This window comes from Varroa destructor, unplaced genomic scaffold, assembly GCF_002443255.2.
Source record: "Varroa destructor unplaced genomic scaffold, Vdes_3.0 BEIS01000006.1, whole genome shotgun sequence".
Classification (NCBI taxonomy): Eukaryota; Metazoa; Arthropoda; class Arachnida; order Mesostigmata; family Varroidae; genus Varroa; species Varroa destructor.
Genome location: NW_019211459.1, coordinates 4,241,701 through 4,257,862, shown reverse-complemented (window position 1 = coordinate 4,257,862; position 16,162 = coordinate 4,241,701). Strand labels below are relative to the sequence as shown.

The following is a 16,162-nucleotide window of genomic DNA, read 5'->3' as shown; positions in this document are numbered from 1 at the left end:
ATGCTGATAAATCAACCTCTGGCCCTATCGTGGAGATATATTTTGATACATAAAAATAAGCGTATACGATTATAGCAGTATACTTGAGTGACGCAAGCGTTTTTTTATTAAGTTAATAATGTCGACGTAGCCTGAATTTTTTTGAGTTTTTGCCATTAGGCATTATGGAATGCCATTAGGCATTCCATAATGCGGCTATCTGTTAACGCGAGACAGGAGTGTGTACCACGTACCACTCACAGACATAGATTATTCATTAAGGACAGGTCGATGTAGCCTGAAAAAAAAACATATTATTTTTAGTTAAACTTTCGCTATCTTCATTTTAACGAAAAAAAGGTGTCGATTTAAAATAGCAATGGCTTTTCAACATATTAATGCAAATGCGAATTAGAGCAGTGTAAAAAGGCTGCGGGCGTGTCTAGTTGGTAAGCGGAGCACAAACACGGCTGTAAATAGTGGGAATATTTGTACTGGTAAATAAGTGTTTACAGAAATGTTCCTGGAAAGTAATTTTGTCATCATCTATGAATATCGGGCCACTAGAAAGTTTTCAGAAAGACCAAAGTGGCAGATTTGTTTGTTATGCCATAAATTATATACCTTGTACATGTCCCATCTTGCAGTACAGTTATCGTAAAGGCTAAGAAGGATAAAGTATATATGGCTACCATTTTACACGGGGCTAAAGCATGAAAGCTCTAGCCGTAACCAGTAAATTAATCATTTAAAACCAGCCGCCGAGTACTTTGTAGTACATAGCTCATTTATCATAATAGCAATAACAGAAATAATACTAATAATGATAATGAGATTTTATATCCTGCAAGTAGCAAACTTAGCAGCACGCAAAAATACTGAAGCTTCCAACTTAGTTCAGATCAAATCTGCACACGTATTAGGTCGGATCAGTTTTCCGACTTCCATGTTTCATGTTTGGGATCTCTACGTCAAAATCGTAGTGGGCTGGACAGGGTGCCAAATCTACAATTATGCAATCTCGAGTTCAATCTCCTGACAGACCCTATGATTGTTTCAAATGATTTCAATCGTAATTTCAACTTACCTTCTCATATACTTTTAACCAGTGTGAATATCAATAAACTTTCTACTCGTAATTTATTCTTTGGAAGTTTTCTAGTTGATTTTTAATACACTGAGGGGTTTCTGTTCTCATAGAAAATATTCGGATTTGGCCTTGTTTCGAGTAACACATAATAGTAGGCAATAATTTTATTACCATCGCCAGTGATACAAAGCTCAAGCAGAGTTTATCCGCCACGTATGTCTCGATACGCACTGAAACGTCCACTCTTGTAGCTCACACAAAAGTAACATTGTGGAAACCGAATTGAAAAAAATTCTTCATGTCTCATTATTTTTATGTAGATTTTTTGTGTGTCATAGTCTAGTGGTCTCTTCTGAGCACGTTGAATTTCTATCTCAGTTTTAATGTGTAATAATAACAAATTGGGGAATGGACTAAATCTTAAAAAAAGAGAACTTAATTACAGTCACTTTTATGTTTGTCTAATTGTATAAAGGCTCTACAGGAACTATGTCTATTCATTTTTACATATGAACGGTATTCATAAAGAAAAAATACGTTTACGTGAGAAGGTTTTTTTTTTTATATACGAACGATATTTTTGGTTTGTGAAATTCACCAAATAGCTATCGATCTGGCTTTTACCTATGAGGAGCAACACTAACAGCGCAATCATAAAATTACACACAGTCAAAACCACGGTGTGATTAAATAGAAAAATACAAAGCTGAGTATTTTTTATAGACGCATAAGTATCCTCGTTACGAACCAGTGAGTTTATCCTACTATGCTTGTGCTGTATTTATTTATCTAAGTGTGTGCCCGGGCAGTTTCCCTTCCTCCCAACAAAGCTTATAGCGTTAAACGTATTCAAGTACAGCCTCCATATTCTTTTCGGTTTTGATTTGTCTATGCAATGGCCTCTAGTGACACTCTCACATATGTATATATATATATATATATATATATATATATATATATATATATATATATTCAGAGAATTATAAGAACGGTCATCCAGGAACATCGTTGTGGTTAAAAAAATGTTTAAATATGTTTTAATCGGTGTTACATTGTGGTTACAAGATGCGTTAGTATCTTAGTGATTGTTCTGCCCCAACGTAAGTGGACCTACGACGCATCCTCCGTAAAGAGGCAAACTCGAAATGTTACGGTCCAGCGTTTTAAGTCACAAGATCAAGACAGGAATAGATTTTCGATTGATTGAGAGACTGGAAGGCCAAATCTGCCTGATATTTTGCACAAATATAGTTGAACTGTTGTCCAATAACGCATAATAATATGCATAGCTACCGGGTGCTGTTGCGGCGCTGTTTCGTAACGTTAGTGAGAGTGGTAAGGTTTTTGTCTTTTTTTTTGCTGAGAAAAACGTGTTTGTATCCACTTGATCTCTATCATTCGAGTTTTATATTCGATATCACCGCTAGGCATTCCATCAGACTGCTGGCCCTCAGCACGAAACGAAGTCTGTCTATGCCCGGGTTCGAACCTAGCTTCCGTGTATTTTCCTGTTAACGTTATATATATCGTGTGGTCTAGGTTCAAACCTGATCATCGAAACACGATCCGTTTCGTGGGGGGCAGCTAGCCAACTGTCTGATGGAATACTTAACGGCGATACCGGATGTAAGACTCAAGAAATAAAGCATCATGTTGATCTATCCCAATCTGGTGACAGACAAATATGTTGTACCTCAGATTGAAGTCAAACCCGGTTACTGTTCTGAAAATCATGTAGGAATGTAGCCTTAGAAACAGTCACGTTAGCACAAAAGTGTATTTTAACAATAGCGTAGCACTTTGGCTTATCTAGCCGATAAGCCCAGTTCTTCAAACTGTTCCTTTTAAAACAAGGTTCCTTCAAATATAAAAATAGATTTATAATTGAATCTACGGCAAGAATAGAATTATGGGGCATAACCGTATTTCAAACACGGAAAGTCGAATACTATGCAGGCTCATAGCACATAACAAAATTGTTACACAAGCGAGTGACAAATCCCGCAGTTTCTGAGTGCGTTTCTCTACGTGGCACCAATGCATGCTATTTGCAATACTTTGAAGAAATACATTAAAATAAATGCTTTGTAAATGAGGTACGTAGTTGTCAACAACAAAGCTTAACATGTGTATGCAATGCCGATATTTGATAAAAATTATGTAAGACCGTGTTGACTACCTAAATAGATACCTAGAGACCATTTCCGTCCATAGTTGTAGAAACTGCACTGTAGAAATTGTCGTAAATTAAATATTGATGAATATAAGAAGTGCACCGGTGTCACAATTCAAAATATCATCAAGTACATCTTTTTATATTCATGATGGTGCGGTGGCGACGCTAAAACTACGGGAAAATGTATCTTATTTACGAGGTGAAATGTCCCTATGCCTAAGTGTGGGTCGACAGCTGTAATACTACTATACTATATTTTTACTATTAAAGTATTATATTTTGTATATGGGGTAATGCGGTTAAGTGCCACAGGGTTTTCCTTTCTTACCACTGAAAGCTGTTCGTGCTATACAAAACAGTTGTTGGGTTAAATGACCCAACAACTATAACACGTGACCTGTTGTGTTGGTAACAAAAACTGGTAAAAAGCTACAGATTTGCTAATAGAACGGGTGAGGCACGAAATGCGACGTGTGGTCAGTGTTAAATTTCTTGACCCTCATAATATCCCAATTAAAACTTGTTCATCTAACCATAAAATTAACAACGCGAGTTGCTCCAGATTATGTCAGATTAAACTATTGTAACGCGTACTTTCTGCTATTCAGATACGATGGGCGGACGCAAAAGACGAATGAAATTCGCTTTCCTGATAGTATACTCGATGTCGGCCTGTTAGGTGTTTTGTAGCAATTGAGTTTTAAAGCAACTAGCAGATTTCGGAGACAACTTTTGTCTTACCCCAGTATCGCATAGATCGTAAACGAGCACTTCGTATTATTTCGCAAATATTCTATTCAAATGACCCATGTGATACATTAGTTTACTCAGCAAAAGTAGATCGTATTGCAAAAAATATTTAATTTGAAGGACACTGTTACTTATACGTTTGTGTGTCACGTATCGTAGATTTGTCCAATGAAGACCAATAGACACCGGGAATCTTCTTTTAATTTTTCTAGTATGTATATAAAACCTTTGTTGTTTTTCCCAGATCGTCATTTTAATACTCTGAATGTTATATTTGTGCCCGTTTAGCTTTGAGTTTAACGCGTTCCGTACGACAAATATTTAACAATGCGTCTTCTAATCTAACAACCGATAACATCAACAACAACAACAACGATGAATGTCGTATACAGCTTTTCGGTTACTTTTGTCACATTCAAAATATAGTCGCGGGTCGAGCTGTAGAGCAAACGGTATAAAATCTCAATGTGCTATTGTTACATTCAACATGTAGAGTTCTATTTGATTCAGGAAGTGTTTGCCGCGGTAGGATTGCTTATAGCTTACAAACCACTACATGTAACTTGAACGTTCTCGGCATCTTAGTATCGATCGATACAGATGTATTCTTTTTCCATTTATAATAAGATTCAGTCTCGGGGTTCAACCTTCCCCCATTATTTTCTCGTTTGGTAGTGGTAGTCGTGAAGTAGTACCGCACATTTTCATTCATTTTACCTTTTTTTTTTTCTAAGGTAAACAATTTTCGGTAGCATACAAACATATTGTTGAACTGGGCTTTTTACACCAACCCAATAAATGGTCGACTTGAAGGCTTCAGGCAGACTGGATAGCTCCTTTACTTTACTATATGTTTGGCGAAAACATGGATTGGAGCTTATTTTCCACGCAGAGATGTCGATGTGCTAAAAAAAAAAAAACGTTTTCAAAAATTTGCCCTTTGATATATTTTTAGAAATCAGTCAATAAAGGCAGTGTGGGTCGTTTTGTAGTCTATTTAGCGTGCCCGTTATGCCAGCTCTGCAACTTCTTTCGAAACCCAACACAGTTAGCCAACACCGTTAGACTTTATTGTATTTAGTGCGGTGACTTGTTAGATATTGCGCCAGCTGTATCGAAGCCTTAAAGTCTATTGTTGCAGTGTTATGTTTCATCTACCATATTTTAAAGGGATTCGACGCATTCACAATATAATAGCCTGGACCTAAATACTTTTATCTGTCATTTGGGCGGCCATATGACCTAACTTGTGTTTATCATCGATCGTTCCCAATCTGGTATTATTTATGACTTATGTCAGCTAATCTTTTAGAGTAAAAAATACTAAAAACATAAATTGTTCATACGTTGAGCGTGTTCAAATATCGGATTTTTCAGTGCCGAAGTTAAGAAAATCAATAGCCCAAAGCTCCTTTAGTGAGAGGTGACCTGTAATCTCACCTTCAAAAATTTCTATAGATATTTTGAGCCAACTGCTTATTTAGCAAACTGTTTTTCTTGCCGCTAGTCTTCTTGAATGGTCCACCGGTTCCGACTAACCCGGAAGTTGTCTTTGGTATAACGGTTCTCATGATTTTATGCCGAACCTTCTCCATCCTCTATGAGGAATACTTTATCTTGTCGATTGTGAAAAACATTTTGAAATTATATTAATGTTATTACCAGCTAGTCAGAACATGATTCAGTTAAAACAAAGAACTCAATGACAGCACTGGGCAGATAAACTTACCAAAAGCATATAAGGTTAAGCATCAGTGTTGATTTATATTTGAAAATATATTTTATCTATAGCACTATTTCTCAAGCCATTATGTATTAAAAGTTCTTCCACGAAAATATGAAAGGAGGATTGTGATCTATGACTGTAAATTTTTTATAGCCATGTCAGTTTTTCAGCTGATTTATATTCGGCGACCCAACTAGTCCCTAAGTTCACTTAAACTGAACTTCAGTTCAATTTTGGTGAATTTTGAAGTCGTAATATAATACTATTAAGTTACTTTTGAGTCTATCTAGAGGCAGCGTGACGCCATTTAAGGATCAAGAATGTATTGCGTTTTATAGATTTAATTTTAGTGATGGCATACTGACCAGACTTTTATAACCCTTATCAATGCATCTCATATTATAGTTGTGATATTATGTTGCACCCGTATTTCTTTCAAAAGGCGATCATCAATAATTTTGTAAGAGTCATTATGTCACCCGTTTGTATTTCACGTGTATTACGTCATGTATTATTCATGTATATTACGTCACCCGTAATGTTTTGTATTTCTTGTTGAATACGTTCATAGGCATGATGTTGGAGGTTGGACTTCGTGTTGTTCGCGGGCCAGACTGGAAATGGGGCCAACAGGACGACGGGGAAGGACATCTTGGTACCGTTGTCGAAATTGGAAAGGTAGGATTTTTTTTGTGCACTTTACTCATGGTCACAATGACTATAGCAATTCATTTCAGTGTTCTCTAAATTCGAATGACGTTCTGCTCAATTATGCGCTACATTTGCTTCACGTTATTGCAGGCTGGAAATCCCCACTCGCCTGAAAAAACTGTAGTGGTTCAGTGGGATTCGGGCGGTCGCACCAACTATCGCGCCGGCTATGAGAAATCCTTCGACTTAAGGGTTTTTGACAACGCACCCGTTGGTCAGTGTCAGAAGTAAAATTTAATTTATAAATACGTTTTTTTTTGGAAAGAAATGTATCTGTATGAATGGTAAGTGGTATTTATTGTAACTGGGCCACGCTATGTGTGTGTAGAAGTGTGGACTTACTATGTCAACGTTATTAACTACTTTTAAATGTCTTCCAATTAGCTGAGAGCAAATCAATTTTTGAATGCAACCTTAAATCGAACCCATTGCTTGCGCTCTGTTGCTGATGCTTTTTTTTTTCTAGTGTTGCCTTTACTGTGCTATCAGAATCCAGAATCGTATGGGGTGCGAGCATAATCCGGAATCATTTACGATGCGCCGCTCGGCGTTTAGGTTATACGCTCATCCGCAACCGTTAACACAGAAGAACGCTCGTTTTAAGCAAAAAACATGCGAAATGGAAGCAGGCGGCGGTCATGGCCTAAGCAAAGGAATTGCTGTCAAGATAGAAATAAACAGAAGTTGCTTATTAATATGGTACTCATATAATGCACCGTATGCGGTACATCGGCTACTTCAGGAATATAATCGAAGTCAAGCAGATGTTTTCTGAAGAGTTTAAAACCAAGAGGTTTTTTCACAGTCGTACCTTCTTTAGCACTTCTGAGCTTGAATCATCCGGCCGTCTTCTATTTATCTGCGATCATATAATCGCTGATGTCAATGGCTGAGGCTATCGCTGGTTCGTTCCTTGCCTCAGCTTATGAACCGTAGTGGCACCGTGAATAGGTTTCGTTCTTTACGCTAGAGACACTTACATTTTAACCTATTAAAACTGTTATGACTTGCTTGCTTGGGTAGGCCATCTTCTCTTTAATACCGTCGATGAAACGCATAACTTCCATATCAAGTGTATCTTCAAATATAGATACCGTCTAATTTTCTTAGCCTCAACCCTTTAATTGTTCCATGCGACAGCAGAAATTAGGTGCGAAATGGCTCTCACGTGACATCACCTACATACATAGCTTACTCTATAAACATCCTGTTCTTCTGATTGCTTTCTTTCGTAAATGTAAATTGAGACGTTTAGATACATTGGATAACGAACAAGATCTGAGTGTTTTAAAATTATGATTCTTCTTCTTTTGGTAATTTTTTTTTATTCAGCATATACATTGAATATGGCTAACTACGTATCATTTTTAGTTTCAACCCTATAATATGAATACGAACACCACAGGCCCATATTTTGCCTACCGACTTCGTGCATAATTATTACTGGGCCTCACAGCCATGCTTGGTGCCAGTCCTTTACGAATCTTTTCCGTCGTTATCTAGTTTAATCAACTAAGACGTTCATTCGTGACATCGTTCGTATTAAATATGTGCTTAATTACGTATACCATGAAGTACGATACCAATATTGTTCAATTCGACAATGGCATATTCCAGTTTTCTGCTTATTTATCGCGCTCACATATATCTTGTCAACTCGTAAAGACCTTATGTATCAAAATATAGACCATTATTTTCTTATAACATATGTTTCTTATATATCAGTAAGCGCTCTATCTGTTGTGCTATTATCTGGAGCTTTCAGGTGTGAAACATCCCAACATCGTGTGTAACGCCTGTGGCTGCCAGGGCATTGCGGGAATGCGATGGAAATGCTCGCATCGCAGCTGTTACGACTTCGACCTTTGCTCGCACTGTTACCATGACGATCAACACGATTTAACACACCCTTTCACGAGATTCGAGACCCCCAATTCCGATGGAGTAGCTGTGGGGCCACGAGCTCCCTTACCAGGTCCAACTGGCTCACCTACGCACCACCCTCTACGAATACCTGCGTCCGGTATTTTCAAAGGCGCCAAAGTTGTACGCGGTCATGATTGGGACTGGGGTAACCAGGACGGTGGAGAAGGCAAACTTGGTGATGTGGCCAACGTTCTAGGTAAATGTCAAACAGGAAATATCTTGAGTGTTAGAATTGCGTATATTGTCAATGCTTCTTTGACAATTCACTTCAAAAGGTTCAGATTAAACACGAATTGTTTTGTCTTGGCAGGGTGGGAACAAGAATCAGGACGAAGTGTGGCGAACGTGACTTGGGCTTGCGGATCGATGAACGTGTACAGAGTGGGCCATAAAGGGAAGGTAGATCTTCAGTACGTGACCGCAGCACCCGGTGGCTTCTACTACCGGGAACATTTACCAGTTTTAGGTGTTATGCCGGCGGGGGCTGCCGGCGGTGGCCCCATTGTTCCAATCTCTCGTAGCAATCAACCACCGCGGTTCTCGGTAGGAGAGCATGTGAAGGTTCAGGTCGACCTCGAAACGCTAAAAGCGTTACAGAATGGCCACGGCGGGTGGAACCCACGGATGGCAGACTGCGTCGGGAAGGTAATCTTAGTTTAACAGACTTCTTGCCTTTGACAAGGCTAAGCAATTCATTCAGATTATCAGTGCTACCTAGTGTTAAACGTATGCGGCCAAATTACCCTCCCTTTGTATCATGAATCAATTTGTTAAGATTGCAAAATATAACACAGTAGTAATAAAAGAATGGAGTATTTTTAAACGTATATTCACTTCTTAGCGCTTTTCAGCTATGTACACACATCAGAAAATGATACTAAAGATAGTCAACCCCACAGAATGAACAACGGCAGTACAAGTTAGAATTATGAACTTCGCTGCGTGTATGTATTAAATGATAGAGGCCGTGTACACAGTAACGAAGGGTAAGACAGCATGGTTTCATCAAAGGCTCTTAGTGGGCGTCCTGAAACATGTCCAATCATGTGGAAATTAGTTTCATGCAGATGACAATTTTAAACTTCAAGCAGGCGCTCGTTCATTGTGTATGGAACTGGTAGATAATGAATTAATCAACCACCAGATCCTTTGCTCATAAGCTGATAAGCCAATAGATTTGACATGTTTAACCCAACACCAAAAACTTTCGTTGAGATATTTAATCTGATGCGCTGTGTGTTTCTTATACTATGAAATTGTGTCAGGGTACGTGAATTTCATATTATACCACAAAGACTACTTCGATTAAATTAAGAAGGCAAGCTCTTTCGAATGATTGACTGACTACATTAGTACCATATGTATCAGCTTGTACCCATGTAAAATAGTACCCTTCGAAAATGATAAATTTGCTTTATACACGTGAATCTGTTTTTATTCATTGTTTGGCGCCTTAATTGACCATTCTAGGTCGGCAAGGTACACCGGGTAACAGAACGTGGTGACATCAGAGTCCAACTAGAGGGTCATAACACTCGTTGGACATTTCATCCGGATGCGTTGACCAAATGGCTTGTGCTGGCGGTTGGAGATTTTGTTCGCTTAATCGACGATCTGCCTAGATTCCGAGAGCTGCAAATAGGTCACGGCGAATACTGCGATACGATGGCTTCGGCCTTAGGCCGTTTGGGTAAAGTAACCAGGCTCTACGTTGATGGAGACCTTCGCGTACTAGTAGGCGCCTATACCTGGACGCTTAACCGGCAATGCGTCGTAGCCGTACCTGGCTCACAGACCGAAATAAACAATACGATGCGTGCACATACTCGGGAAGGGCCTCAAAACCCGTTGATATCCCCGTTTCTTACGGCTATGACCGCTACGACAGCCCTTACGACGACGTCGTGTACGACGTCGTCCAGGACCACCGCTGCGACGACAGCCACAACCCCAACAGCTACAACTGGTTCGTATAATAACAATTGTTCTTGGAGTTGTTATTAGCGCTTATCAAGGTACCCTTATCGGCAAACATGGACAACTTTAGGGAATCACTCTGAGAGACATTTCCTGTTATCATACATTTAGCATGCTCATGTTAACTGATTTTCCTTTTGATTAAATAATGTACGTAAATGAGCATTCAACAACACACAGTAAATTAGGGCAAAATATATTATCATGTAATTATAGCTAAAAGCAAGCTTTCCTCAACTAAATCACATTCGTTAACATGTTTGTCTGTACACTCAAGGTGGGGCTACGTCGACAATAACGGCGACTATACAAAGCACAGGTGGAAACGCCTCAGTGGCCTCTCAACAGGACCATCAATATCTCGTCCGCAACGCAGCATTAGGATTGGAGGATGCTGTTCGAGATTATCTGACAGCGTATCCAGATCGTGTCAATCATAAAAGTTCGTCAAAAACCGCCCTACAGGTCACTTGCCATCAGGGCCATCTGACCATTGTAGAACTTTTGCTAAGGTTGGTAAATTTTTAGTTACCATTACACTTCCCTATATGCCAGTTAATATGTGTATGCGTTTGAATAAGACGTCTTTAGCGTTTCCATTTGACGTGTATGTATGTCGTATTGTCATGTATTACTGATAATTTGATGTCAGTATTATTACTATTATTATTATTATTATTATTATTATTATAGGGCAAAAGCAAGTTTGGAATCAGCTGACGATGACGGGGATACTGCGCTCCATTATGCGGCATTTGGCAATCAGCCTGCGGTTATAGAACGTCTGCTGGCAGCTGGCGCGAACATCAACGCGCAGAATAATACAAAATGTACGCCCCTTCACGTGGCCGTAAACAAGCAGTTCCTGGAGTGTGTCCGAGTTCTATTAAGCTATACGTCCGCTTTGGGTCAACATCACCATGGCTCGCTTCGGGAACGCGCTCTCAATATCAATATTCAGGACGCGTATGGAGATACGGCGCTACATGACGCTATTGGCAAGGTGAGCAGGCCAAATCGAACATAGCGAACAACTCGTGAAGTGGAGTTATATATATATATATATTTATTAACCCTGAGTATATATATATATACTCAGGGTTAAATTGCTACATGAACGCGTGTTGCATGCATTTATTTTCACTTATTTTCTATCAATGGTGATATGCAATTGCAGGAAAACGAAGATATCACCGATTTATTGATGAACGTCGCCGGCGTCGATTTCAGCCTTCGGAACAGAATGGGGTTCAATGTTCTACATCATGCATCATTAAAGGGCAACGCTTTCGCTGTTGAGAAGCTCTTGGCACGCACACGTCAACTTGTTGACATCAAGAAAGATGACGGCTTTGCAGCTTTACATTTAGCTGCGCTAAATGGACATGTAGCAACTGTCGAACTACTGCTTGACGTGGGCCGATGCGACCCCGACATACGAAATAACCGGTACTTGTAACAGAATTACATGAATGATAATTTGTTTTAGGAGAAGTTAGTAAAAAATCAGATAATGAGAATACGTAGCAGCTAATTGGTAGAGCTTTCTTAATGTTTTCCTTTTTTGCCCTTGCTAGACTACAAACGTCGTTATTGCTGGCTGTTGCACAAGGACACGAGGCAATTGTCGAGCGCTTGGTCGCGTGGGGGGCCTCAGTGAATGCTCAGGATGAAGACGGGGATACCCCTCTACATGTGGCGCTTATAAAAAGGCCGGCGTTGATGGGCGAGGCAGTCGCCGATCCTCAAGATGCACCGGCGATGGCTCATATTCGTGCTTCTATAGCAACATCCGTGTGCTTACCGACTTCTGCGCAGAACGGTACATCAGCTCACTTTCAAAATCCACCGAATAGCACAAGGAGTCAGACGGATATAGTAGGAAGAACCTCAGAATCTCAAACGACCGTGGAGGACAAAGGCCTTGTTATAGCGTGCTACTTAGCGAGGGAGGGTTCTGACCTGTACAAGGAGAACCACGCTCACAGAACCCCGCTTTCGCTGGCTGATAATTCTGAAGTGGAAGAACTGTTACGGTTCTGGTCGACAAACAGAGACACAGCGGTCCCTGGTGTCCACCCCAGTATCCAATTTCAGGCTACAGGTAGGCAGATCTCGGAGTTCGTGGCATCTCGATGACATTCGTGCCCGTGTTGTTAGATGTAGTCACAAATGTTCACTGAATATTAAGATGAATAATACAATAAATTTTCTAACCAGTTATCTGCACTACATGTACGTAGAGATAAGGTGATTTGATTTGTATATTAAACAAAGATTTTTTATGATACGCGGGCGATTGTCGTGCAATCAGTCGGTCTTCACGACAGTGAAGGCGGTTCGCCCCTTGTGGAGTTGTGCGATGGTGCCAAGGACGATCGTGAATGTGTGGCTACGGCCGAAAGAGCTGGAAAGGATGTTAGCGGAAATGGTGAATCTGGGAAGGATTCGACAAGCAAGGTATATGTTACAATACAATCATTCGACCGGATCGTGCCATCCTCTCAACTAGGGTGCATTTCATGTCACTTCAGTTCATGCCTGGTCTCAGATCTTATTGAAGGGCGATATTATATATATATATATATATATATATATATATATATATATATATATATATACACGTATAGTAACAAAGGCTGTATTCCGATATTACTTCAGTACTTCTATAATGCTTTATCGTGAAAATATCACACAAATGCTTTCGGGGTAGAACTTGACATTTTTATTTGGTCGCTCTTTGTAGGAGTGCGAGATCTGTTTGGAGGCGGAGGCTGTCGTCCGACTAGAACCTTGTGGACATTGCGTTACCTGCGAAGAGTGTAGCGTTCGCATGCGAAAGTGTCTCAGCTGTCAGCAGATCATCGTAGCCAAAACGCATCGAGTGTCAGGCATGTTTCTGTCCAGTAGACAGAGGCAAAGCAGTCTGGAAAGGTAATCCCTGTCACGCACAATATTTAAGAACGCTTATCTATAGTCTCGATAAAAACAGAATATAAAGTAACTTGAGATTTACATGATCCTACTAAATCCTCCTTTTGGTTCAAGTTCACTATCAAAAAAGGCTAGTTTCTTTTTAAAAAGTTTCTTATATAACGAGGCCTCCACTTTGCTGGCCGAGCGAGTTACGGGATTTTTTTTATAAAATACCTGCTTGCACATTTATTTAACACAAATATCCTTCATTACTATGATTGCTTCGTATCGTTTTCAGGCTTCGTCAGCTAGAGTCGCGTATCGCCGAAATGGAAGAGAGTGCATCGTGCTCGATCTGTATGGAACGGCGAAGAAATGTCGCTTTCCTTTGCGGTCATGCAGCTTGCGCTAAATGCGCTCAACCTTTACGAACGTGTCACATGTGTCGGAAGCCAATTACCAAACGAATTCAGCTCTATTTATAAACGGAGGTAAATAACGGCAAACGTTAGGCCGCCGAAAATGGAGTGTTACGTCACGATCCTTACATAGAACAACAGTAGCTGTCTCACGACAATGAGCTGCGTGGTATCACTAACGATGGGTGATATCATCAATACGAACACACACACACGTAAACATAAATTAGGGTCACTTTTCAGCCATATCGCGCTGCTGGAGTATTATGTCTTAAATACTAAGTGGCTAGTGCTTCAAGTGACACTCGCCAAGCGAACTTCCTGTTTGAGTCGCCGTTCGTCGCTTGGACTGCCCGAACAAAAAACAAATAACATTGTGAATAAATCTACAAAAAGCAGGAGACAACTCGACTCGTTTAGGACTAATATTCTATATAGAGTACTTTCAAAAGGCAGATCCCTAGAATGATTTTTTTTCTTGGTTTAAAATACGATAAATATATTGTGGAAAATGGAGCGCGGAAGATCAGTTGCGTTTTGATTTTATTACTAATACATAATACACGCTTCCGTCAGAAGATTTTCACAGCCTATGATCATGACTGTTGAGGAAATTGGACCACTGCTAACGTGAAAGACGGTGTGATTTTTTTGCTAGGTATTGACATTTGTCTCGAGGCTTTAGGTCCTTCTAGGAGATAACTATTCCAATATATTGCATTTTCACTTATAACTTTAAGGGGTAAGTGTTCTGCAAACGATGTCACCTTTCGTTGATTAGTCTTAGATCATCTCGGTCTGATGCGCCTTTGGAAACAATAAAGGTTCCAACCGATGAGTGGGACTGTGGTCAATCTGTCGGGCTCGTTTTAAAAGCCACGAACAACGCAGGCAATCTGACATCTGTCAAATACCTCGAAACGCGAGCCTTGGTTTAGGACAGCGGAAATCTAGTTGGTCAGACAATAAACGGTGTTCGCTTGCCATAACCTACATCAAGGTGTATTGGATCATTTGGCCTAACGAAAATTCTCCGTAAAAATAACAACTACACTTGGCAAAGTCCTAGTCGATTTCGATCGAGAGAATTATCATCGTGATTTAAGGAAGAAGATCGAGACTTTCTAACCTAGGGGAATTCTAGTCTTCTGATCTACGGTAGCGATTTAACTGACGTTTGACTTACGCACTCAACGTAAAGATAAGCCAAATAATTTGGATTAAAGAATTGAATTCTTTATTTTATTGCATTGTGTGTGTGCGTTTGTGAGTGTGTGTATGTGTGTGTGTGTGTGTGTGTGTGTATGTGTATGTGTGTGTGTGTGTGCGCGCGCATGTAAAAACAAACGAGTCTATAAACGGTTATTAAGTAATCGTCAATGAGAAATCCTTTTACACCGTTACCAAAGATCGCTGCAAATATCTTCAAAAAGCAGAACAGATGTTTTGCACTGACTGAGGTCAAGTTTTTTAAAAATTTTTTTTATGTACTTCGAAGCCTTCTAAATGATGAATATAGCTTTCCAACATCTCATTCTTCAGGCTGTTATGAAAACGATTGCTAGCATTCGTTGTATGGTGACATGAACCACGGACTGTTTGATTAGAGCCTCATTACTTTTACATTATTTTCGGAATAGTCTACACGGTTAACACAGGCAGTCATTCTCTCTAACTGTGTTGGATGAATCATGAACCCACATGATTTTAATAACTTCCCTGCCTTCTGCTTTTACGATCTTAGTCCCAAATCGCCTTTGTATGCAATTATGCATTTCTCGTATGCTTTGCCAACTGGCTGACGTCAATGAAGCATCGATACGTTCAGCCTGAAAGGATTAGATAAGAGTGCTGCTGTAGCCAAGGGGGCGAGTGAAATTTATCTTCCACTAAACACAGAAAAGCCTATCTGTCCGATTATCTGAAAGGGTGTCTGCGTCTGTACGCGTGTGTGTGTTCATTACTGTAATCATGAAAAGGCATGAATATATGTTTACAAAGTGGATATTCAGAGCTTTTCACACGGCAACTAATTTTCAAGCAAAAAAGAATAAGTACACGAAAGAAAAAAAAACATGAACACATAGAAACGTTAATACTACGTAATGTGCACTCCTACAAGTGTATGCTGTCCTCCTCCCCCATTGTCTAAAGCTGATTTGTTTCAGAGTGAGCGAGAGAGATTAGAGAGAGGGAAGACAAACCACGAAAAAGTAGGAATTTACTCCGAAAATAATGGATTCAAATTGCGACAAAGAACAGAAAGAAAAATCGATAAACCATTGATGATGATGATGATGATGATGATGGCGATGATGATTATGATGATTATGATGCTGATGATGCTGATGATCACGATGTACATAAATTTGTATTTACACGGAGGAAAAGGTAAACTAGTAATAAAAAAGTAAAATATTAAGTCTATTATTACCAAGGTGTTGGTTTTTGCGTAATGCCTACATGTATTTGTAAAGCTGTGTTTGTGTTTC

The 16,162-nt window shown here is 39.7% G+C and overlaps 1 protein-coding gene across 9 annotated transcripts in view; it reads left to right on the top strand.

The window, feature by feature from the left end:
• Nucleotides 1–16,103, top strand: part of mib2 (E3 ubiquitin-protein ligase mind bomb 2) — a 24,951-nt gene extending 8,848 nt beyond the window's left edge. For 6 of the 9 annotated variants that reach the window (XM_022811232.2, XM_022811231.2, XM_086992595.1 and 3 more), the window contains 12 exons: nucleotides 6,293–6,399; nucleotides 6,523–6,646; nucleotides 8,198–8,554; nucleotides 8,669–9,003; nucleotides 9,829–10,324; nucleotides 10,613–10,847; nucleotides 11,029–11,338; nucleotides 11,513–11,784; nucleotides 11,913–12,439; nucleotides 12,650–12,795; nucleotides 13,082–13,269; nucleotides 13,550–16,103. In XM_022811232.2, coding sequence (XP_022666967.1) covers nucleotides 6,295–6,399; nucleotides 6,523–6,646; nucleotides 8,198–8,554; nucleotides 8,669–9,003; nucleotides 9,829–10,324; nucleotides 10,613–10,847; nucleotides 11,029–11,338; nucleotides 11,513–11,784; nucleotides 11,913–12,439; nucleotides 12,650–12,795; nucleotides 13,082–13,269; nucleotides 13,550–13,736 — 3,282 coding nt within the window. In that variant the 5' untranslated portion in view covers nucleotides 6,293–6,294 and the 3' untranslated portion in view covers nucleotides 13,737–16,103. The other 3 variants (XM_022811227.2, XM_086992596.1, XM_022811234.2) reach the window with 3 other exon arrangements.
• The last annotated feature ends 59 nt before the right edge of the window (nucleotides 16,104–16,162 follow it).